A 25,358-nucleotide genomic window follows, 5' to 3' on the forward strand; every position below is an offset into this window, starting at 1 on the left:
GAATGGCCTCCTGCTGCTGTAGCCCATCTGCTTCAAGGTCTGACGTGTTGCGTGTTCAGAGATGCTCTTCTGCACACCTCAGTTCTAACAAGTGGTTGGATATTTGTGTTACTGGCCATTCTCCTCTGACCTCTGGCATCAACAAGGGATTTTTGCCCAGTGTACTGCCATTCACTAGATATTTTCCCTTTTTCAGATCATTCTCTGTAAGCCCTACAGATGATTGTGTGTGAAAATCCCAGCAGATCAGCAGTTTCTGAAATACTCAAGACCAGCCTGTTTGGCACCAACAGTCATGCCACATTCAAAGACACCTTTCGTCCTCATTCTGATGCTCGGTTTGAACTTCAGCAGGTCGTCTTAACAATGACTACAAGCCTAAAGCTGTGATTGGCTGAATAGATATGTGTTAACAAGCAGTTGGGACAGGTGTACCTAATAAATTGGCCGGTGAGTGTAATATACATATATCTATATATCGTGCATATATCCATCTTCTGTTATCATTATGTTATATATATAAATTGTATGATTTTGTTTATTGCAACAAGCATTGTAATAAGAGGGGTGTTTCAGGGACCTCTGGAAATTTGCAGGGTTTAGCTAACAGAAAGCCAAGTGCAGGAATCACAGTCAGATGACTGGAGATAAGAGACTGTTGAATTCCAGTATTTTATATTTTATTTAATGTAACAAACAACTGAAAAAAATAAACAAGCAAACATACTGTAGGTAAACTAAGAAAAGTCTCTCGCGATCAGGCAACCACTTCCAGTCGAGGAGGTGACCTTATTAAACTTTCTTACAAGCGTATTTAGGTTATTTGCTGAGGAAAAGTCTCATCTCTGTGACTGAATCACAACAGCGAACGGTGCTTGTTCATCAATTGTTCAGATCTCTTCATAGTTCTGGCAACCCAGCTAAAAAGTAACAGAGAGACCACTTACTCAACCTACACTAAATCTGGTGTGCCTTGGTGGGCATCTTGTTAATTGTTCTCATTAGTTGTATTGCTGGGGACAAAACAGATAATTAACTGATTTTAGATTAGTTTGGCCCTTTTCCTACAATTGTAAACTAGCATTCTCAAAAAGAGTATTACTGTATAGACAAAATGATTTGATTGCCAATGGGTACCTTAAACAAAGTTAAAAACTGAACGTGCTGCTTATAAGCCCTGAGACTCCACACCATTAATGCTGCTCAAGACCTGGGGTGTGACGCTGGCTACAGTGTTTCATCAGAACCAACTGTCCCCTTGTTTTAACTTAAATTCATTGTTTAATTTCACTACCCTTTAAATATTTTGGTATTTTAATTAGATTACCTATTCTGTTTTTTTTACACAGTCTAGCAAATTTGGAAAGCTCTCAATAATCAAATCAAGAAACTCTATTGGTTCTCTTTAACTTATGTTTTACTGCACTGGTTCTCATTTTACTTGTTTTCTGTCTTCTCTTTTTATCATACAACAATTTGGGGAACTGTGACAAATAATTATCCATCCAACATCTTTTATATATATACACACACAAACACCAGTAACAGCACGATAGCGTGCAGTGAATACACTTGACTTGAGTATTCATCCTCTTTCTCTCTATGTTTAGCATTCGTTTGCTCAGAAGTTGATGCGCTTGTTGCTTCCTGAGCAGCTCTTGTTTTCTGCACTCTAGCGGCCCGCTTCTTCTCTTCTTTCGTTGGCATCTTTTTGCGTTAAAACTTAAGTCAGTGTTTGTGTTGCAATTACTTAGTACGTTTTCCTTAATTTTTCACTTAAGCGGGCACTTAAGTCTTCAATCTGCCTCAAGAATGATTTAAGATATGAAGTGGTAGGGGAAGTGATGGCGAAGGTGGTAGGGAATGAGAATGGCACCCGTACGCATATGCCGCACAGCCGCCCTGCTGGCCACTTCCAAGAGTTGATTTAAAATAAAAATAAAAAGAGGAATAACCTTGGAGGCCAATCATCGCCCTGAAAGCAGATAGTAGACGTCACGTAGCATATGTGTACCAAATGTCAGGTCAATAGGTCAAACGGTTTGAGAGCTACAGGTGATTTAAAATCCTGGACAGACAAATGAACAGCCACGGAGGCATATTATACAAGAAGATATATACATTATATGTATATACTGTATATAAAGAAGTAATTTCATGCATATGCCTGAGGTACAGGGCAGGCTATCTGGTTGTATTGACACAGTTAAAAAAGGATAAAAAATTCTCTGTATTTCAATCTATTGCCTGGATAAAAAGTAGAGAAACCGGATGGCTAATTTTTAGTTAAAAGCGGGGGGTTATTTAACAGGTTTGTTGTTGCAGCACATTGGCAAATTAACCAGCTCAGCTACAGATGGTGACAAAGAGAAGATTAGAGGGATAGCACGAGGGAAAGGAGAAAAACAAAGAAGCAGCATCGCTCATTTTCAGGTATTCAGTTTTATTAAGGCATATTTAGACTTTGAAACAATTGTTCTATTTATGACAGGCTATATTTATATTATATTTGAAAAGAAACAAATGAACACGTATGCAGTACTCTAAACCTCAACAACTTCTTTCTTACATCATCATCAAAACTTTGTGTGTCAAGAATTAACCAAAAGTGCAGTGTTAAATATCAGCTGATTTGTGCCTACTAAGAGAATAATGTAACATTAGATATTTCTCCTTTCTTACAGTTTGATTATTATAGCTTAATTTTCCTAAAAACAAACTGTATTATGTGGCTTATACAAATTAATTTTACAAACATTTTCATTAAACTGCTATGAATATATTTACCCATTGACAAATTGGGCCTCTTCAGCAGACAAGTACAGATAATTTCATAGATAATAACAAGCATTAAAGAATAATTAATTTAGTTACTCCTGTCTGGCACAGAAATGTACACATGGCAAGGCCTACTTGTTTATCTTTAATTCTCACATGAAGAAATTGCTGTAAGACAGATGTGAAAAAGAAAAACCAGTATCAAACTAGCACACAATAATACCCAGCTTTTAGTTATACACCTTTTTCTAAACAACAAGTATAAAACAGCATAAATATATCAACCTTGACTACTGTAGATTTGTTTTAAATAGAAAATATACATTTCCATGAGCCAATCCCAAACTGCATTAGCGACAGTGAACATGTAAAGTGTGATCTTTTCAACGTAAAGAAACCAAAGAAGACACTCTTATAGGAAGTCAACAGTGGAACACCACATTTGAATCACTGCAACATTAACACTCTAAATAAATTCCTCCGTTAGTAAAAAGCCAGTATTTTGAACAAACTTCACAGGCTTTGATCCCAATATATTTATTTCTGATTTGAATATTACATTTTAGAAGGTGCTATTAATTTATGTAAAATGTTAACTTCATTAAGGAACCTTTAAAAAAACAGAAATGGCAGAATTGTTCCCAAGTTATCAGACAGGAGTTCTGATGATTAAAACGACATAAGGCCTCAATCGTTTATTTACTGCATTAGAAGGCTTCATATTGGCGGACTGGACGACAGGAACACGATGACACTTTACTGTCACAGGGAACCTGACCGCAGGCAACAGCAGCTAATTGCACGAGATCTACAAAAATTAAAAAAATAAAATCAACATTTTTAATGATTTACAGAAGAATAATTTAAACTAACATCCATCCATCCATCCATCATCCAACCCACTATTATCCTAACTACAGGGTCACGGGGGGGGGGTCTGCTGAAGCCAATCCCAGCCAACACAGGGCGCAAGGCAGGGAACAAATCCCGGGCAGGGCGACCAGCATACCACAGAATTTAAACATGATTTTAATATTTTTGTCCATTTTTTATTTTTTTATTAACAAAATTAGCTTTTCGTTGTGAGAATGTAAACTCTGTCAGGCTCCATAAAGAACTAACCCAATAAGATTTGCCAAATAATCATGATGTTTCATAAAAGTGCAGTGGCGGTCCCCCTTCTTCAAGTACCTGCCACCAGTTCATTTATGAGAATGACGCCGAATGCCCTTTCTAGGATAATAATCTTATTCATAGAGAGTGGAGCACACCTTTAGTAATGCCAAAAGTAAATTATGCAAATGCTCCAAAATTTAAACCTAATTAATTTTACTAATGCATAATGTTATTAGTTTACTGATTTTAGGTAAAATGTATCAAGATGAGAAAGCTCCAACTTTTAGATGAAGCAATGCAGCTTTAAAAAACACTGACTGACTGCCGCTGACATCATCACATTCAGCACATTACAAAACAATGAAGAAAAACATGAAATAAATGAGGAAAGACCTCCTAGGTGAAGGCGAACCAGGTACGGTGAATGGCGCGCAGCATTTGCACTGTTATTGTTTGCTGTTAAGATTTAAACTCATTTAGCATCAAAGCAGGGCTGCAGTACTGCTGATTCATACATCGTCAGTGAGGTTTGTTTCAGCAGTTGCTGTCAGGAAGAAAGGATTAACTTTAAACTGGAATAAGTGGCAATAGTACACCAGCAGGAAATGGCACATCTACAACTAAAACCCAAAGGAACGGGCCCAGTAACACTCTGTGATGTTAGTTACACTATTGCTATTTTATAAATTGTACGTCTTTGTCCTTTGCATGCTGTTTAGTTTTGAAATGATCAAGCAGCTTTTCTTAGTGTGTCATTTAAAAGTCTCATTATTCTTTGATACTGAATCAGCATCTCCTTGAAAATGAATGACATTCCCTTTTTACTTTCTCATATACAAAGTGTAGGGAAAGTATTGTAATTGTCTAAAAACCTGATTGCCGAGATTTTGATGAATCTCAACGTTCAAGATCTCCCTGATTCCGAAAATACCAATTTTGGAATTATGTTTGTGTGTGTGTGTGTGTAAACATGATAACTTGAGCACGCTTTCACTTAGGTCAACCAAATTTTGCATACAAGTGTTAGGTACCAAACATAGACTTCTATCAACGTTTGGGCTATTTCCACTAACCGGAAGTGGTACTTTACCTTTTATTCACGCAGCTGCAGATTTATTTAACTTTACTTTTATAATTGTTCAATATATTATTAATTTGATTTGTTTTTGCTGGTTCTTTAATGTACATAATATAAAAATATAACCACCGTCTTGCGGTTTACTCCTCAAATAGTTAGAGTATACAAGAAAGTCTAGGGGAGACCACTCCCGATTTTTACACTTACCCCTCAACTGTCTTTACTTCATATGCCCTCCGACACAAGTGATGTAAATTTCATATATTAGATTTCTCTTCCTCTTTAGTCTAAGCGTTTAATTTCTAAATGATCATGCAATTGCTGGTTGGTTCTGAAAAAATACTTTTCATCTTTGCTTATGCCTGTTATGTCCATCTAGCTTTCTTATCGTATCACTTCACCCAATTTGCTAAGGTCTGCAGTTCATTCCTCCTTGTTTAGGTTTTCCCCCAGTCTTGGCACCACTACTGCCTAAAGCGTTACTTGCTGTTTTAAAATTGATTGCTATGAATGCTCCACTGCGGTGGGTTGGCACCCTGCCCAGGATTGGTTCCCTGCCTTGTGCCCTGTGTTGGCTGGGATTGGCTCCAGCAGACCCCCGTAACCCTGTGTTCGGATTGAGCGGGTTGGAAAATGGATGGATGGATGAATGCTCCATCTTCTCAAACAATCTCTCCATCATAAGTTACTCCCTTTAATTTTCTAACCATGTCAAATGTATTAATCTACAGTATTTTATGAACAGTGTGTTTATACAAATCATGCTAATTGTTACATCTGTATAAAGATTGGTAATTCAAATTATTATAGCCAACTGTTAAAATATTACTTACATTTTACAAGTTAGTTATCCATTAATATGTGGTACTTACTGTACTGGGAGGTTGACTTTGTAGTATACTATTTATATTTTCACCGTGAGTGTAAGATGTCATGCTTCCATCTTTCAAGGATATCAGGGATTGTTCACTTGGCAGTGCACACTTGTTCTGTTCAAAGTGTCTGGGAATCTGGATAAATTAAAAATGTGACATCATTATCTGGAAAAGGATGGTGGTGTAGTGATTAGTGCTTCTGCCTCACAAATTTAATTTTGGGGTTAAATCACGGCCCAGACTTTGAGAAATCTGTGCTTTCCTATCATGTCTGTGTGTGGTTTCCTTCCCCATTCCAGGTGACAGGACTGTGCCTTGTGAAGAATGCATTCATGTTTACCTTATGATGAAGCCAGTTTAGGTCCTGGACTGAAGATAAATGGAGGGCTTATACGTTCATACTTTATAGGGCACACAGTCATGTATGTACCCCCACTCACTCACACAGGGTTAATGCTGATTCATGTTTGCATTGTGAATATGGTTGGTGAAGGGCACTTTGTGATTTTGCTTTTTATGAAAAAAAGCTTACAGCCTCACAGGGCATGTATGGCAATCTCACAGGGCATGGATGGCAATCTGTTTAGTAAGAACTAAAGTTCAAACTGTTTAACAAGAAATAGCTGATATAAGCCTCTGAATTTTTCCCATATATTGTCAATTAGTCTTTTTAAAAGTATTTCTATGTCTTGTGGACAAAAATAATTTTCTTTTCTTACATTGGTACATTGGCTATGAATAATAGCAGAGATTAACATTCTGCAAAGTATGTATAACCAGAATACCACTTCTTACATTTATGAATCACAAACATAATATTATTATATGCTTACCCAAGATTGTGAACAGTGGCTGCTTTGTTCTTGCAGTGGAGAAACCATAATGCCAGATGCATCAGAAATGGAAACTGAACAGGCTGTTCCATCAGTCTGGCTCTTGGGTGCAGTAGGCATTTGGCTGTTTTTCAGTGTTGATGGTGTAACTGGTGGTATAGGGATCATTTGTGAAAGTGTATTATCGGGAATATAATTTCCAGCATTTGAAAGCGGCTGCTCCTTTGAAGTAGATTCAGGTTGCATCTGACCGTGAAACAGGTTGGTGTCCACATTTACCAGACATGAGCTGGTGCACTGACACCTGGGATTGGCTGATTTCTGTGCCCACACTGGACATGGCATCTGTATTTGTGGAAGAAACAACGCAGGTTAGATTTTGAAAAGTAATCTACAGTATCTTATCATGGTATGCAACCACTAAGCACCCACAAAGATCTTCATTAAAATTACAATACACAGCGAAGATCACACAAACTGTAATTACTTTTCAGAATATAAAATTTGCCTAAGCAATTAAACTTGAAGAACAAATGTAATACGAACAATGTAAAATGACTGAACAGTTATCTTCGATTTTTAAAACAGAAATCAAATATAACATAATTATACCAATAGCAAAATAAAATACTCGGCAATACTTAAAAAGTTGTTTTTTTTTAAAAATCGATTGAGATTTGAATTTTTAACTGGAAAAAAAAAAGTTTTTTTATATTAAACCAAACCTGACAACTGTTGTAGTGGGGAAAGGTGTAAAAATGCTGAACAAAGTTTGTTGACACTGAGTTAAAAGAAGAAGGGGGGCAGCCATAACACATTTCTGCAACAAAAAAAAAAAAGATTATTTTTTTCAAAATATTTCAGAAAGCGACCTCAGAGGTTGCAATGCTTAAAGCATATATTAATATATATTAGCTTTAATAAAAATAATAATTTTCCAAATAAAAATGTCCATGACATATATATATAGCCATCAATTATCTATGTCAATTTTTTCCGTTATTATACAGCCATCCATTATCTATGTCAATTTTTTCCGTTATTGAGTTGTAGGACGCTGTAGCATCACAAAAGCATCACTTGCAAGAACCTACCTTGAATTATGCAGGTATAAGAATATTACGTTATATAGTTTTTAGAATGTCGAAAGCAAAAATGTTATTTAGTAATCAATACATTTAAAAACTCCAAAAATATAATAAAGTGTAATATAACCAAAATAGTTCAGCAGTACCACACTTGCTTGCAGCATCTGACTACTGCTACAGTCTTGGGGCCAGTTTATACTTCACGCTCAGAGCGCGTACGCCCACGCATCATGGCTGCCACATGTTTCCAGCGTTCATTTGACGCGTCCTCAGAGCACGTCCTCGGAAATTAATGCGACATGTGCACGAGTTGCAGTACCAGCAAAAACTCAGGGGGGTGCAGTGTGAGTGTGTTTACTATCTAAATGTGACAGCAAGCCGCTTTGCACATCCTACAGGATCACGGTGCGCACTTCAATGTTTGATGAATGGTTCGATGTGGTAGAAGCAAAATGCCAACATACAAATGAATTTATGGTGCTTTTATATTCAAGTGTCCCTTATTTCCCAACGTAGTGAGACAATACATTTTAAAGTTCTCACATCTTCTGTGCCATCTTTTTTTTCACCTTCACAACAGCATCACAATGTATGGCAGCATATTTGAGCCACAGAGAAAAAAAAAATTGGGGACACAGTCAAAATATCTATTTTGTGATTAAAGTGGAAATTTCAGTTTTAATCTTGAAATGTTCACTTTAATCTCGTAGTTTATTTTATCATTAAAGTAGACCGTCGTAAATGTCATCCTAAAACTGACCCAGTTGTTAATCACTATGTGCTTCTGAGGCTTCTTCCTGACCTGACAGCAGTTATCACCACACACAGAACAATTACATTTATGGTATTCCAGCTCTCTGCATATTTAGAATCCTTAGATTTATACTTGATATCACTTTCACGATGAAATGCATTAAAATATGTGTATTACATTTTACAGATGATAAATCGTTAATTTAAATAATGAATATTGTTAATAATTACACATGTAGGGAGGCACAGTGGTGGCGCTGCTGCCTCACAGTAGGAGTCATGTACCTGGTGTTCCCTCCCTGAAGTTTCCATGTTTTCCTGGTGGGTTTCTACAGTGTGCACTGGGTTTGGGGATTTGGTGATGCTGAAATGACGCTAGTGTGTATGTGTGTGTGCTTGTATTCACCTTGCAGTGAGCTGATGGCTCCATTCAGGGCTTGTTTTCTGCATCATGCCCGATGCTTGCTGGAATGGGCGCATCCCTGGATTGATGGTTTTAATCATTAAACACCTTTTCAGAGATATTGTGGCAAGGAAAGGATGTTTTGGGTAATTCACAACACAGCAAAGCCAAACGTTTTCTAACCATGATGATATCTCACACTGCCGCCTGGTGGAATCTTCCAGATTTGCGTAAAGTAGGCACGCAAGTATAAACAGTACAACGCTTGTATAGCAGAAGCATCCACAGGCACACATGTCGCGTCGCATGAAGTATAAACTCAGCCTTAGTAAGCATGCAGTCTCCTGTTAAGCTACCTGAGTCTTCCAAATTTTCCTCCTTACCATCAGCAGGATTATTCCTTTCCTTTATTCTCTCAATAAAATCCCACAAAATAATCATCAGTTTGCACGGATTTAGTAATAAAATACAGCATACATTAACATAGTAACACAATTAGGTCATATCAATGCACCTGGCTTAAATTATTTAAAATAATGAGACAACTACCTGGTCATTTTTGATAAAATATTAGAAGTTACATTTTAATGCTGATATAAAAGTAGATATAAAGGATATACTGTATAAGTTTAAAGAATAAAAAAGTCTTTAAATGTGGTGTTATACTAAATAACAAACAAAAAAATGTACTGCATGAAACTAAATTTTAAACATCTCACACACCACTATGAGATAATTCCATTACTTTCTCTTTTAAATGGATAGTGCTGTGATTTGTTGTTCTTCCATTTTTTAACTAATATCACACTGTGATACACATAAGACATGAGGAAATACCTTTTAAGCAAGATGCTGGATGCAGCTGGGCTGATGGAATTATACACCAGTCGAAATTTTGGTCCATGGTTCTTGAAGAATCCAGCTGTGCATGTTGTGGCCTGGAAATGAATTGCATGGTGTTTGAAGCTTGTGGAAGGAATTTTTCCATATGAGAAACTGGGGTGCCATGCTTGGAGAAATATCTGTCATTCTCTCTCATGTAAGCCTCAGGACTGTTTGACCACATGGGCTGTAAAACTGGATCCTCCTCAAGATTTTTCTTGCATTGTAAACCGATTTGGTTTGCTGGAGATTCAGATGGATGGAGAGGTTGATGAACCTGCTCAAGATCTGGAGAAATTGAAAACAAATCATTTTTTTATATCAAGACACAGCTGCATTCACCAATATTTTATCTACTCACAAACTCTGATTTTCAGTTGTTTATTTAAACATGGTTGATGAGGGGATTATGATCTAATCAGTATTACATTATAACAACACTTGTCTTTAAAGACAAGTTAAAAGAAGACATTCTGCAAAGAAAAAAACACATCAAGTAAAGCTAAATAAAGAATTTACATGCAACAGCTTCAGGCACAAATGAGCACAGCTAACAGAAATACCAATTTTGTATATTTCAGGTTTAGCATTAATGACAACAGACTAATTTTGGTGTTAGCATGTGAATTTTTTTAGAGCTACTATTCCATTCCTCTGTCTAATGCACTCTGTGGTTTGTTACAATACTTCACTAGTAAAATACCTATTAAGTAAAGATGGACCTAAATAAAATTCAATTAAAGGTAAATCATCTGGGCTATTCATTCAAATAACTTGAGTGATGTGAATGTGCAAAGTTCAATAATGACTGGGTCTCAGAGTCCAACTTTTATGTAGCTAGTGTGATGAACGGTCGGGTCCCATGCCCGGCCGGGATGCCCCTGCTACTTATGTTCCGGGGGAGCAACCATGGGCAATCCAATACCTCCCCCGGGATGCTTGGTGGCAGCCTCCCTGGCCAACGGTGGTTCCCCAACCTCCCGCAGGGCTCCATGGGAGATGGAGTCCTCCACAGCTTGGTTGGGGCCCGGGGTGGCTGCTAGGGGGGGCTGTCTGGATGCAGCAGCCCGGCTGGACGAATCTTCAGCCCCACCTGGAAGTGCAATTAGGGCCAGGTGATCAAGCACCTGGAACGCTTCCGGGTGGGCTATAAAAAAGGCCAGCCACCACCACTCGAGGAGCCAGGGTTGGGAGGAGGAGGACTAAGCTTGAGGAGGAGTGGTGGTAAAGGAGAGAAGATTGTGTTGGTGTGGGAATTGTGCTTTTGTGGGACTGTGTTGGGCCTGTGGGACACGGGGAAGGCATGCCCCACGGCTGAAGAGAAAATAAACGTCTGTGTTTAAGACATACGGTGTCTGTCTGTGTCCGGGGCCTGGTCTTCTACACTAGTTGGGCCCATACTGCAGCAAACTCTTACACTGTTTGACTGACACAGCCTAACCAGTGTAGCACCCTCATTCATGGAGAATGTTTTGTTTCACTTGTTCATCTTAGCTGACAAATTGCTCTCATTACCAGAGTTTTGGATTTTAAAGGTGACAGGCTGAAACCTCCCTCTGTACTTATTTTGGTTTACCCCAATTCATTATTAATTTTTTGATGCTTTCCTGATATAATCTTTTATTTTTGCCCTCCTGCAACACTTTCCATCTAAAATGAGCAACACAAGTAGTACAGTGGTGGGTTAATTGTCGGATTATGGTGTTTTATTTATTTAAGTGTGTAATTATTCAACCACACAGGAGAGGTTAATTTTTTTACTGCTGTTTATTGCTCAAACTCTGCATGCTCAACAAGGCTTTGTAATATTTGGCAGGTCTGTGATTGGTGTAAAGTCTTCAGCTGGGAATGTTAACTAATGATGGAATTTACGAGATTCATTAAATTCATTACACAATCAATAAAATAACTGGATGAATCCCAAAATTTTATTCTGTTTCTAATTGGAGTACCCTCTTTTAAATCCTGTTATGACTTGGATGAAGATATGCTTTGGATGCATCCAATATCCAAAACATGTTTTTCCAGCACACAGATAATAAACATTTACTGTGTATATACTGGCAACTGTATTCACAAAGCGTGAACCCAACAGTGTAGCACCAATCCACCACACGGCACCCTTCTGTGCAGAAAGCAGGCCAGTTTCAGAGTGTTGTCAATGCATTCACTGAGTGCTACAAGTTTAACTGTGGTCCTTGAAGTATGAAGCAGTGAAACCTCAAGCCCACAGCTCAAAGCCTTATCTGGAAATACTAATACAGGATGTAATAAACATGAGCAATTTCAAAGTTTAACCATGGAAGAACAGTTTGGCATAAAATTGTGGAATTTCAAAATAAATGCATTCTAAAGGGTTACGGGGGTCTGCTGGAGCCAATCCCAGCCAACACAGGGCACAAGGCAGGAACAAATCCTGGGCAGGGCGCCAGCCCACCGCAGGACACACACACTCATACACCCACACACCAAGCACACACTAGGGACAATTTAGGATCGCCAATGCACCTAACCTGCATGTCTTTGGACTGTGGGAGGAAACTGGAGCACCCGGAGGAAACCCATGCAGACACAGGGAGAACATGCAAACTCGACGCAGGGAGGACCTGGGAAGCAAACCCAGGTCTCCATACTGCAAGGCAGCAGCACTACAACTGCGCCACCGTGCCGCCCTCCTCTATTTACATTTATAGAATTTATAGAAAAACACATAAACCTTTGCTTTCTTTCCTTAACCAATTGTGCAGATACCCAGACAATCCCAGGTACTTTGTTTAAAATAAAATGTACATGGAAACCTGCAGAATAAGCTACATGTTCTACAATAAAGCATCCATACTCTTTTTAAAAATATGAAAACATTTTTTTGCATTTTTTCTGCAATAAGATGCTGCAGATGTTCTATCAGACGGTTGTGGCGAGTGCCCTCTTCTACATGGTGGTGTGCTGGGGAGGCAGCATAAAGAAGAAGGACGCCTCACGCCTGGACGAACTGGTGAGGAAGGCAGGCTCTATTGTAGGCATGCAGCTGGACAGTTTGACATCTGTGGCAGAGCAACGGGCACTGTGCAGGCTCCTGTCAATCATGGAGAATCCACTTCATCCACTGAACAGTATCATCTCCAGACACAGGAGCAGCTTCAACGACAGACTGAGGAGATCGTTCCTCCCCCACACTATGCGACTCTTCAATTCCACCCAGGGGGGTGGGGGTAAACGTTAACATTATACAAAGTTAATTTAATATTGTTTCTTTATCAGTATGCTGCTGCTGGAGTATGTGAATTTCCCCTTGGGATTAATAAAGTCTATCTATCTATCTATCTATCTATCTATCTATCTATCTATCTATCTATCTATCTATCTATCTATCTATCTATCTATCTATAACATTAGCAAGATTTAAGAGGAAAATGGTTAAAAGACACCAAAGCTGTTACTCAAAGTAGGAGGCGCAGATTCATTATTTAAGTTCCCTCATTTTAAAAAAAATGCCAAGTGTGAATACAAGGTCAAGGACAGAATCCTAATGACCAAATATGTATTTGTATTTATCATTACAGCTGTTGAGCATGTAAGAGCGTATGACAATTAATGTTGATTAGAAAATTAATGTAAGAGAAGGCTACAATTAAGGTGGCAACCAAAAAAAAATGTTTTAATATTTTTAAAAAGTGTATGGATGCTTTATTGTAGAACATGTAGCTTATTCTGCAGGTTTCCATGTACATTTTATTTTAAACAATCTAAAGTACCTGGGATTGTCTGGGTATCTGCACAATGGGTTAAGGAAAGAAAGCAAAGGTTTATGTGTTTTTCAAATGGTGGCTCTCCTGTAACTATTGGCTGTCCCACCCGTCATCTACACTTCTCTCTATCAATGTTTCTGCCTTCATAAGTTAATAAGTTTTTTTTGGGGGGGGGGGGGTCTGATTGGATTCCAGAATTGCTGTAATGATAAACACTGTCATGTCTGACTCATCCCCTTAAATCAAGGTGGACAGTTCGTAGTGCTTAAATTATTAAGAAAAGCTGCCATGACAAACAGCCATTCTTTGATTTTATTTTGTGTTGCACTGCATTTCCAGTCTCAATTAACAGCAACTAGCAAAAGTGCAACAAATTCCCTTTTATATTACAGTAGAAAGAAGCAGCATATGGCTTTCCCGGGTAAGTAATGTTAAGCTCTGGTCATTTTTGTCTGCTAGTCAAGCTTTTAACCTGTTTGGATGTTTCACTTGCTCTGTGCCAGCAGATGGCACTGGTGAGCAAATTGTAGCACACAGGAAAAGAAAAAGTGAGTTCCAAAGTAGTCTGTCTTGTCAGTATGGTCCTCATAAAGAAGCTATAACTTTGAACTGATTTCATTGTTATTAGTTTTTTGTTTGTGTGACTGTACCTCAGCAACTAGCTCACTGTACTTTATGACTGTATTCCAAATACAAAATTACTGGTTACACTGTGTATCAATTAGCCAATTACACAGACACCACAAAATAATAAAGAACATGATACCCCTGTAGTTTCATGCCAAACTGGTATATCATTTCGGTAACTGGTTTGCTAAAATGCAGAGACAAGATTCCTGTGATCTTGTTGACATGCGAAGGCACAAGGAATGCATCTGATACCGAGAGGTTGGGAGCACGCGCTGATAGCATTTTGCTGCACACACCACACGATGATCCACTTGGATTGGGACCCGAGTTCAGGGGATGACACCTCAGCACCACAATGGAACAGTTTGAGGTTTTATACAGTGGCTGGAGTGCCAATCCTGCCACCAACCCCCAAGTTTTCCCTGTAATTTGGTGGACCTGCTTGTAGGGTTGGATGCAGAGTAATGTCATACCCACGGAGAAGCAATTGCAGGTTAAGGGCCTTGCTCAAGGGCCCAATGGAGTTGAGTCACTTCTGCTGTTTACATGATTCAAACCGGCAGTGTAGATCCCTAGCCTCAGACCCACCACTCTGCAATTGTTAGAAATTACATATTAAAAGATTTTTTTTAAATGTATAATTGATCAGATATTAAATTGCATAAATAAACAGGAGCTCAGATGTAATGGAAGTAAGTTATGCCTCTCATCCTCATGGCAAGTCCTGCTTTCAGGGAAACAGCTAAATGGGAATAGAAAGTGCAGCACTGTGACAGTTTATTTAATAACACCCTGCTACCAACAAATCTATCCCAGAACAATAATCATTGTCAATCATTTTCTATACATCAGCGACCACTATGGTTATTGTGAAAATAAAATAACAACAATTAAACAAGCAAACAAAAATACTCTACCTTGGTTTTCTAGTCTTTCTTTTTCTGAGAATTCAAAAGAATATGAAAGGTACTTCCGCTTCTGGCTGGGTTGCCGACATGTTACCTCAATTCCTGCTTTTAGTTTGGCTTTGTTAACACCAGTCAGTCTCTTCACATTGACTAATAACTCCGGGTGTCCTTTCTTGAAGTTTGGGTGCAGGTAATAATGAAATGCTCCATTTGTAATTCTGTGGTTTCCCACTGCATTATCATGCTTGGCTGTATGAAGAACTGCTTCATCTACAATAGAATACAAGTCCTTGCAAGCAGATCCATTAACTGCTTTGATGTCTCTTCCAAATTTACCACTCTGAGAAAGACTTCCAGAGTTCATAGGAAGCTTTCGAAATCCATAAAGATTCATCTGTCGAATAAAACTGGTAAAGTTGGAGGTCTTGAACCCGTCTGAGGATTCCACTGAAAACTTGACTGGTGATAAAAGTTCACTTTCAAACAGCTTCTGATGAATGACTACCCCTTCAGCATTGGGATTCCAGTTTATGGACTGGATGTCTGGATTATTCACCAGTCGCCATAGTTTAGCTGGGAAGTTATTAGGGCTGATAGGTATGGAAAGTAAGTTTTCACCTATCACTGGGTGGCTGATGGGTACTGGCATCACCACTGTAGAGAAAAAAATTCAACATTGTTCATAAGAAATTAAACACAATAAAAATGTTCATTATAAAGAACATTGTTTCCATTACAAGGTTGCAGGTAACTAAAGACTACCTGAAAGAACAGGACACAAAGCAAAGCCCAGTACTTCAAAAAAAATTCCAGTCCGTTGCACAGTACACTCACGCACACATGCACACACACATTCTGTCAAAACGTATCCTGAAACAGCTCAAGACTCTCCAGAAACACTCCACTAATATTATCTGTAGGACAGCAGTACCAATCATGACCTCTCCATGCTGTTCAAAGGATGACAAAGTCACAGTCGAATCTTAGTTGGTGTCTGCAAACTATTAAATTAATGGTAAGAAAAATATTTTCCTACCTTTATTTATTAAAATAACTATGTACTTTAAGAAAAGTGAGGCTTTTGGTGGAGTAAATTACTAATTACAAACTATCATCCTCCACACTGCATCACAATGCTTTTATGATTAGATTACATTTAGCTTCCTGTATGTCACATTCTCAATATACTGTAGACCATCTTTAGCCTAGAAAACAAATTCATTCCACATAAACTAATAACTTCCTTTTTCCTGATTCATTTTACTATTAGAGAAAGGAAGGTGCATTCACAATAGAAGTCTGTAAACCTCAATTACTCAGCTACACAAAAACTATAAAGAACAGCAGACCTTGCATTGCAGAATAACAAATGTTCAGTCAAGGACTTTGAACAGTCTTTGCTATTACCTCACTGTGCCCAGTAAAACTCAAAAGTTAATGTTCTTTACATACAGTTTATTAATTCAACAGAACCATTTAAAGTATTTGTTAGAGCTATGATTTTGACTTAGCATCCAGAAAATAAAAAATGGATGGTCATTTTAGCCTGGCAATTTCAAATTGATGTGATAGCATTTTTTGTGAGCTAAAATAGTTATTATGATCAATCAGCTCTCAACGTTTAGACACTGCAGCTCTTTCATCCTTCTGTAGGACACTCTGCAGTTTTTGTATATTATCCACAGAGAACTTGCTGCTTTTAATACATATAATGTATATTCAAACTAGTTTATTAATCGGTGTTGCTATCTTACTGGGATTGCTCTCTTTTTCAGATCCTATTTGGTATATTCAGCACATTGCTTGCATATTTTCTATGTTTATATATCGGTTGGCCTTAGGGATTCCACTGATCTCTCAAGTCCAAATAAACAACAGTGTGACTATAAATTGAGGTGGGTGAGTGTGCATGGATTTGGGACTGGGCTGACCACTGCCTGACACTTATTGGCAGCTGAGAGTTGCATTGGTTCAGGCTGCCAACACTCATAATCATGAAAAGAGGCAAATTTTGAAACTTATTTCAAGTTTCAGGGCGATAAAATGATAAGTAAAATGGAACAAAATTTCTGTGTTGGATTGTTATATGTACTTATGAATACACAGCTCTTTTTTCTTGAGTGGTTTTGCTTTAAATACGTAAATTTTATAGCATTTTACAATGGTTATAACAGTGGCAGGTTTAATTTGAATCAAGTTAATTCAATTTTAGTCATTATCTCAACAGTATCACATCCTGACCCACAAACAGAGATTGAAAATGGTCAAATTCCTCTTAGTATCTTAAGGGATAATTAAAACAAGTAACCCTTTTGAACCCTCAAAATCATAAATATTAATGCTATATTGGGAACGTGTAAGTTTGTCAAGTTAGACAATCTGTGCATTAAAAATGTTATTTTTTTCAATAGAAATTAAGTAATCATGGTCAATCTACCCTACTAAAGGAATACAACTCCCAATTATCAATATGCATCTTTTAATTACCTCTTGTTCTTTGTAGTCATCACAGAGAAAACAAATTTAATCTCAAATTTTTATGGAAAACAGGGATAACAACTTTCTCACACAATTGACTTTGAAGAAGGCCAAAAATCAAGAAAAGCAAACAATATTAAAATGTTCATGAAAAAAAATCTCGAGTTACTCATGTCACATGATCCACATGTTAGTTATCCAGCCACAAGGGGGCTCCACCCCCTGCTCGCTTCGCTCACCTACCCCCGGCGTTGGGCATCCTGAAATACATTAGTCGAGCTTGTTCGTTTTGGAGCCGTGCCCACTTTGCCCGCGGCATTTCAGACGCGCGTTGTAGGCACCTGCGTTCATTGATTTTATCCAGGCGGGCTCGTGTTTGTATATCCGTCAGTCGAGCTCGTTCATTTTGAACCCGTGCCTGCTGTGCTTCTGCAGTTTCAGACGCGCGTTGTAGGCGCCTGCGTTCATTGATCTTATCCAGGTGGGCTCGTGTTTGTATCGTTGAGCTCTATTGTGTTTGAATTTGGTGTAAAGCGTTCAGCGGTTTGTACAATCCCAAGCAGCACATTATTCCTAACTTCACTCCGCAGTAGTGCCACTCACAATATGGTGGTGACGCCTGCGCCTTCACTCCGCAGTAGTGCCACTCACAATATGGCGGTGACACCTGCGCCTTCCGTACTATGTCGGGTTTCACTATGCTGTGTAGGCGCCTTTGCCTTTCGTACTTTCCCGCGCCTTCCGTACCATCTTTGTGGACCTGTGGGGCCTCCATAGCCTCTTCCGTTTGAATCCGGGCTGCAGGGCAGAATCCTCTTTTTTGTGTGGCTGTGTCGGTAGTCGTTAGCTATGGGCGAGTTGTTGCTTCATTTCTCATTCACGTCAGTGGAGCTCTTTTGTTTTTGGGCCGTGACTCCTTCGTGCGCGGTGGATACGACTACGCTTGCGGTTTATGAGACATGCGCTGTACGCGCCTGCGCAGTACGTCTCATGGTCCCATCGCCGTGTACCTGCGTCAATGCCATCCGGTTTACCATTCTCGGTTAGTAATATCGATTTTGCCATTCGTACTTTCCCGCGCCTTCTGTACCCTCTTTGTGGACCTGTGGGGCCTCCGTAGCCTCTTCCGTTTGAATCCGGGCTGCAGCGCAGAATCCTCTTTTTTGTGTGGCTGTGTCAGTAGTCGTTAGCTATGGGCATGTTGTTGCTTCATTTCTCATTCACGTCAGTTGAGCTCTTTCGTTTTTGGGCCGTGACTCCTTCGTGCGTGGTGGATATGACTTCGCTTGCGGTTTATGAGATGTGCGCTGTACGCGCCTGCGCAGTACGTCTCATGGTCCCATCGCCGTGTACCTGCGTCCATGCCATCCGGTTTACCATTCTCGGTTAGTAATATGGATATGCACAAAATGGTCAAAACACACATATTTCTTGATAAAATATTGTTAAATAAACACTCCTGGAAAACCAGAGTACTGCAATGAACTGTGAAATCGTCACAAAATTGGATTGAGCAACGTGAATTGAATATGTATTAGAGGGTCCTCAATTTAAAGGCACAAATTCATTTCAAACTAATTTACATTGTTAAGTAAAGATTAATTGATTAAATCAAGGGCATAACACATTGGGGCATCTTTCACCTCATTATCCATAGAACCTAGTTCACTTACTGGCTGGGGAACCCCTCTGGTATTTATCTTGAAGTGTGCCAATTCCAATGAAGGGACTAAAAATAAAACACTTTAGGGACATACAATATATGCTAGAAGTAAACAGTCACTAAGCTAATAGTACATTCTTCTTACTATTACTATTACAATCAAAATAGTAGCCTCTGTAAATACAATATGATCAATTTGGTTAAAAATAAAGGGAAAGCTTTTCTAAAATAATAGAGTGGATTTTTAGGTTATTTGGATATTATGATTTACAAAACCTCACAACATATACTGTCTATATATTGTAGTAGTTATGTTAAAATTAGACATTGTAGTGTATTTACAATTAGTTCACGAAAACAGCTGTATGAGGCGAACGCTGTAAATATCAATTTTATTTTCCAATAGAACTAATGATTATACCCGTAGGTTAAAATAAGATTTGTCCAAAGTAAAAACCATCCATCTATACACAGGGTGGGGCATTAAGATCTCCCACATTTCGAGGGAGAACTGTGTGTGCAGTAGTGGGGGTTGAGAGGTGGGGTAGGTCTCATTCGGTAGGTAAGGCTCTACCATTTTCAGTACCCATCATGAGTTGGACTGGTGAAAATCAGGGCTTTGTTGTTCAAGCATACCATGAGAATAACCGTTTTGTGATTGAGACGCAGGGAGCGTTCCGTACATGCTTCGTGTTCGGTCGAAATGCATCTGTACAAGATTGGAAAATGATTTTGATATGGATTTCTAACCTTCGGGCAACTGAGTCCACACTGAAAAGAAAATCACCTGGCAGGCCTAGTACAGAACATGTGTGGTTTCAACAGGACGGGGACACAGCTCACACAGCACGACATTCGCTCGGGAGTGTTGAGGGAAATGTTCCCTGGGCATTTGATCTCTTTAAGTGGAGACGTGGGAGATTTAAGCCCATGTGACATTTTCCTTTGGGGATACCTAAAAGAAAAGGTTTTCAAACATCATCCCCGATCTCTTGAGGATTTGAAGGAAAGGATCAGACAAGAAATCAAAGACATTCTGCCTGAGATGACCCAGAGAGTGATGGAGAACTTCTGGGAACATCTTCAGCAATGTATTGCCAACGACAGCCGCCATTTGTTTGATATAATTTTTAAAACCCATTAAAACAAAATTGTTTTTATGTACTTTTCAGAAATATATACAAATTTTATTTAGATAGCTTCTTTTATTTTTTATACCCCTTCAAAATGTGGGAAATCTTTATGTCCCAGCCTGTATATTGACGAGTCTGGCAAATGCAGCACACTGCCATTAAGGGAAAACATCTAAAAATGAAACTCAATTTACAAAACCTCTCCAAACGGACAGCAACTGAAATCACTGAAGTAAGGCCTAGCATAGGCACCGAATCATAGTAAGCTTCAAGGCTTGATGGAATTATATTAACTTTCTCAGTACCGACGCTTATGTTGAATTATGTATGTTAAATCACTGAGATCTGTTTTACTCAAGTTTTAACATATTTTGATTTTTTAAGTATATACTGTAGTTGTGACATAATTTATTAGTGTGCTGTTAGTGCATTATAATTTCAAATAAATACTTTCAAAAGACATAATTTCTACTAGTTTAGTTATGCTTTTTAAAAGCCCTTTGACAGCACTATATCATTTTTAGAAATACTAGCATAAATAATGAAAACTAATATCAATATTCCAAAATGATAGGCAAACACAAACCAAGACTTATGGTTCAATAGTTTATATTACCAACAAAAAAAATACCATCAAAAGTCAAAAGAAAATATCAAAATATTCAAAACTGTAATCAATACAACATTGTTACGTAATAAAATGCACCAAATAACAAACAGTCCAGAAACTATTGGTCTACAACTGCTGGTAAAGAGCTGCAGTGACATTTTCTGCTGCTGCTCTGCTAAAAGATGCACGTCCCTCATGTATTTGGAAGTGTGCATTTGTCATAAAAATGTCAGACACAAATTGCCAGGTTTATATATCTTCTACCATATAATAAATCACTAAGATCTGTGTATGTGTCCAGTCCCTCAGAGCAGTCGGATTAGTCACTTTTGCTTCGGTAACATGATTGAAAGATGTGCGTGTGTGAGACATACGAGGAGGATCAAGGACATAGGAGGCATAGGGTAGTATAAAACTGGACAGGAGGCAAGAAAGGTGCCACAGAAATAACGAAAGAGTCTGACAAGCATATTTAATGGAAACACACTCAAGACTGGGAGTGGAGGTCAAGACAGGTTCAGACACACCCAGATACCGAGAAAATATGCTGAAGGCACATGTATAGCACGAGACAGCAAATATTTTACAACTACAGTATACTATTGCCTATTTTAATTTCAACAGATACCATGGCTAGTAATATACTGTATAAATTAAACATAAACTAACACTATTCAGATAGGCTGCAGCAGTGTAAAATGGCCTGCATACGTGGTTGCATCCATAAATGATGTGCACATAGTGACAGAACAGACCATTATTCAGCTTGACAGGAACTGAGGTGGCTTTTCATTTCCTCAATGCATGTACAGCAGTATTTGTTTAATAGAGAACCATTCTTTTTCTGTTGTACATGTTACTAACATAAATAATGAAAACTACTTAAATATTGTAAAACATGAGGCATACAGAAAATAATATTTTCAAAAAAACACCTGCCAAGAAAAATCAAAAGAAAACAATTATTTCCAAATATTTCCGTAATTTCCAGGATTTACAATGTGTTTAGTTCTTTATGTTTCGCAGTTACGCGTTTATATCTATGACCCTACATGAACGGACTATTACGAGTTGCATCATTCGAAAGGGCCGTGCTCCTCTACGCAGGTGATGTTACCAGGCAGGGATATGAGTATTAGGCCTCTGTTATTAACTATTCTTTATTTCACACCAAAGTATTTGGAAAGAATATCTGTTAGCAATGTGCGCAAGATTATTTCAGAGTAAACGATGGTAAACGCTTCCAGACCTCCGCACAGCCAATTAAAAAACGTACACCACTTTTTTTGCAATTTCCTAGGAATGGTCTAAAAGATCTTCTGAATTAAGGCCTGACAGAAAACAACGTGTTACAAACGAGAGTTTAAAAAAATAAAAAGGTTTAAAGGAGCCTATTCAGATTTCAACGTACGTAATTATCCAAAACTCCTAGATTATCTAACGAAACTTAACCCAAAAGTAACTATGATTTTGTTAGTATATAGAGTTCTTTCTTTCATCAACAACTAGAAGATATATTCTGACATAAGCACCACTATTCGTACTTGAACTCTGGGCACGAAACTCGTGTATTCACCAAAGAATTAAAAATCAAATACATAGAAGAAATGAATATTCGTTGTCAGGTAGATCCATTTCGGGTAGATGCGCTTTGCAGTTGCACCCAAAACTTACCACCAGACTGACGCGGGTTGAAAACGGGCTTGTAACTGTGCAGACTCTTCATTGCATTGATACAGGACGACCCAGTGAAAGAGATGTGACCGGTGAGCAATCCAGCCTATGAATGTAGGTGTCCCGCTATATCACACAATTAAAAACGTGAAGCCATCGAGGAACTGACGTAATCGGTTGCCAAGTTTCCAGAGTTTTGTATTGTAGCCCCGTCTTAAAGTCAGCGCAACACAAGTTAACAAACTTTTCCTGTGTAACTGTGGCAAAGGTGTCTGATTTCCATATCTAGCGAAAGCTGATCAATTCACTTTGTAAGTCTCCTTTTACTTGCGACATTCCGCAACATCGCTCAAGCGACATCCACCCGTTCCAAGGTGATCTGTCACGGTCGAGACTCAGTTCAACACAAGTTGTTTTGTAAGCTACAAATTCGAATTAATGACTGACGATGCTGCTAGCACAGGAGTAGGGCATTCTCGAGTTTTAAAAAATAAAAGTCAAAACTCGCCTGAATCTCGCAGTCACTCATACAGTGTGGCGTGGGGCTGAAGGAAAAACTCGCCAAGCCTTTCACTCGGGTTGCGGGAAAACTAGCCAAACCTTTCACTCGGGTTGCGGGATTATTTTTTTAATCGTTTACATATTTTACTTGTGTCCACACGACAATGAATTTGGTGGATAAACATGATCGCTGTTGGCAGTTCGTTACAGGCCAACACTACATCGGTCTCACAGAAAAGTGCAGTTTTACAAGCCAGTCACAGGTTTAACATTACAGCGGTCAGTAACAAGCAAATATAAACGTTTACAAAGTTTGACAAAAAAATCGTGCCTGCCTAGGGCTGTCTATACTGGACTGAACTCACAAATTAGCCTAACCCGTTGGTTGAAAAAGTATGCAATCTTTTGTGTCTTATTTATCTTAACTGGGGAAGGGCGGATAGTGGCTAAACGAAACCGCGCTACGAGGCTGAAGTTGCCTACTTAACTCGCATCTCCCGTTCCACCTTAAATTCTGCTGAGTTAGCCAATAGATGATGCTGAAAACCTGTTCTTGAACATTCTATATTAAATTCCAAACTGAAACATCAATTGCTATTGTCCTTTCTTTTGCACTTTTTCTCATAATAATGACACGGGCATATACTGTATAAATTGATACGTTTCACTTACTACATACATGCTGTTGTGAATGAAAGTTTACTGTGTAATTTATTTGCGGCCTTCTGAACATGACACCTATGAACATTTGGCCAACTGATACAGAATATTCTACTATGCTGCTATAGACTGTTCTTTTGTAGATCATATCACAATAACGACACTCTTACATGAAATGACATCTGTTCTACTACATATAAACTGTACTATGGAATTTTTCAGCTGTGGCCTTCTGAACATGGCACATATATTATGTTAGACATAGTACATTCTGCTTTATCATGGTGGACTTTTGTACACTGTCTCACAATAATAGATAGATAGATAGATAGATAGATAGATAGATAGATAGATAGATAGATAGATAGATAGATAGATAGATAGATAGATAGATACTTTATTAATCCCAATGGGAAATTCACATTCTCCAGCAGCAGCATACTGATACAATAAATAATATTAAATTAAAGAATGATAATAATGAAGATGAAAAAACAGACAATAACTTTGTAATGACAACAGGATATGAAGACATCTGTTCTACTACATACAGTATATGCTGACGTACATTTTTATTTGCAGTCCTCTGAACATAGCACATGTTAAAGTGTGGTCAACTGCAACAGCACATTCAGCTTTTGTGCACCCTCTCACAATGACACTGGGATATGAAAATACATGTTCTCCACTACATATATGCATATGTACAAGTCATTTGTAATGTGGATGTTTTTATCTTTGGCCCTGTGTACTTGGCAAATGGCAACATTTACTTTTATTTAATGCATGTTTTGCTTATCTGTCTTTGCCTTTGCTATTGATTAAAAAATATCTCACAATTTTGTCACTTTTGGTAATAAAAAAAGAGTAACAGATATATCATTTGCTGGACTTTCAAAATATTTTACTGAATTTTCTTTTCTTTTAGAAGCTTGTGAATGTGAATATGGCAGGTGTACATGAAAAGAAAATAGTGATTATTCAGTTAACCCTTGTATTATCTCACTGTATTTTCACAATGTACAATCATTTAATGATACATGTTATACTTTTCTATTCTCAAAATATAAAATATGTCACTTGTGTATTTTGTAATTGTCAATCTCTTAACATGGTTATACATAACAACAGTGGCTGGATCCTGAAGTGATGAAATTCAAAACAAAACAGTACAGTTCAAAGGGAAGATTAATTTGTACAAGTAATATTATAAAGCAGCATGTATCACTTCAATAAATTATGGAAAGATTAAGTCTCTATTTTGTCTCCAGGTTGTCTCTTTGCACATTTTAAGCATGTGCAAGACCCAGACTTAGCCCCACGTAGTGGACAAGTCTACATCTCTATGGGAATTTGACTGATAGCCACTGTAACAACCTTTTCCCATCCTTCCTCTGTAGCACTTTTCACTGAGAACCGGTTGGTTATGCAAGGAATGTTACTCCAAGGGTGATTATGTTATCTGCTTTAATGTTTGTATATTTAGTCTCTGAATATCAAAATATCTAGACATGCCTTGTTTTTTTTTTGTTTTCGCTTTATACAA

At 38.2% G+C, this 25,358-nt stretch overlaps 1 protein-coding gene across 2 annotated transcripts; it reads right to left on the bottom strand.

Annotated features, from left to right (window-relative positions):
* Positions 1–2,405: 2,405 nt before the first annotated feature.
* LOC127528952 (heat shock factor protein 5-like) lies at positions 2,406–23,050 on the bottom strand. 2 transcript variants are annotated; one of them, XM_051930821.1, is made up of 7 exons: positions 22,652–23,050; positions 15,103–15,747; positions 9,762–10,094; positions 7,406–7,500; positions 6,681–7,025; positions 5,845–5,982; positions 2,406–3,586 (listed from the first exon to the last, which is right to left on the bottom strand). In XM_051930821.1, the coding sequence occupies exons 1-7, from the start codon at positions 22,701–22,703 to the stop codon at positions 3,572–3,574; spliced, it is 1,623 nt and encodes a 540-aa protein (XP_051786781.1). In that variant the 5' UTR covers positions 22,704–23,050; the 3' UTR covers positions 2,406–3,571. The 2 variants fall into 2 exon arrangements, with proteins under 2 accessions (XP_051786781.1, XP_051786782.1); XM_051930822.1 differs by lacking the exon at positions 5,845–5,982.
* Between the last annotated feature and the right edge of the window lie 2,308 nt (positions 23,051–25,358).

This window comes from Erpetoichthys calabaricus, chromosome 8, assembly GCF_900747795.2.
Source record: "Erpetoichthys calabaricus chromosome 8, fErpCal1.3, whole genome shotgun sequence".
NCBI lineage: Eukaryota > Metazoa > Chordata > Cladistia > Polypteriformes > Polypteridae > Erpetoichthys > Erpetoichthys calabaricus.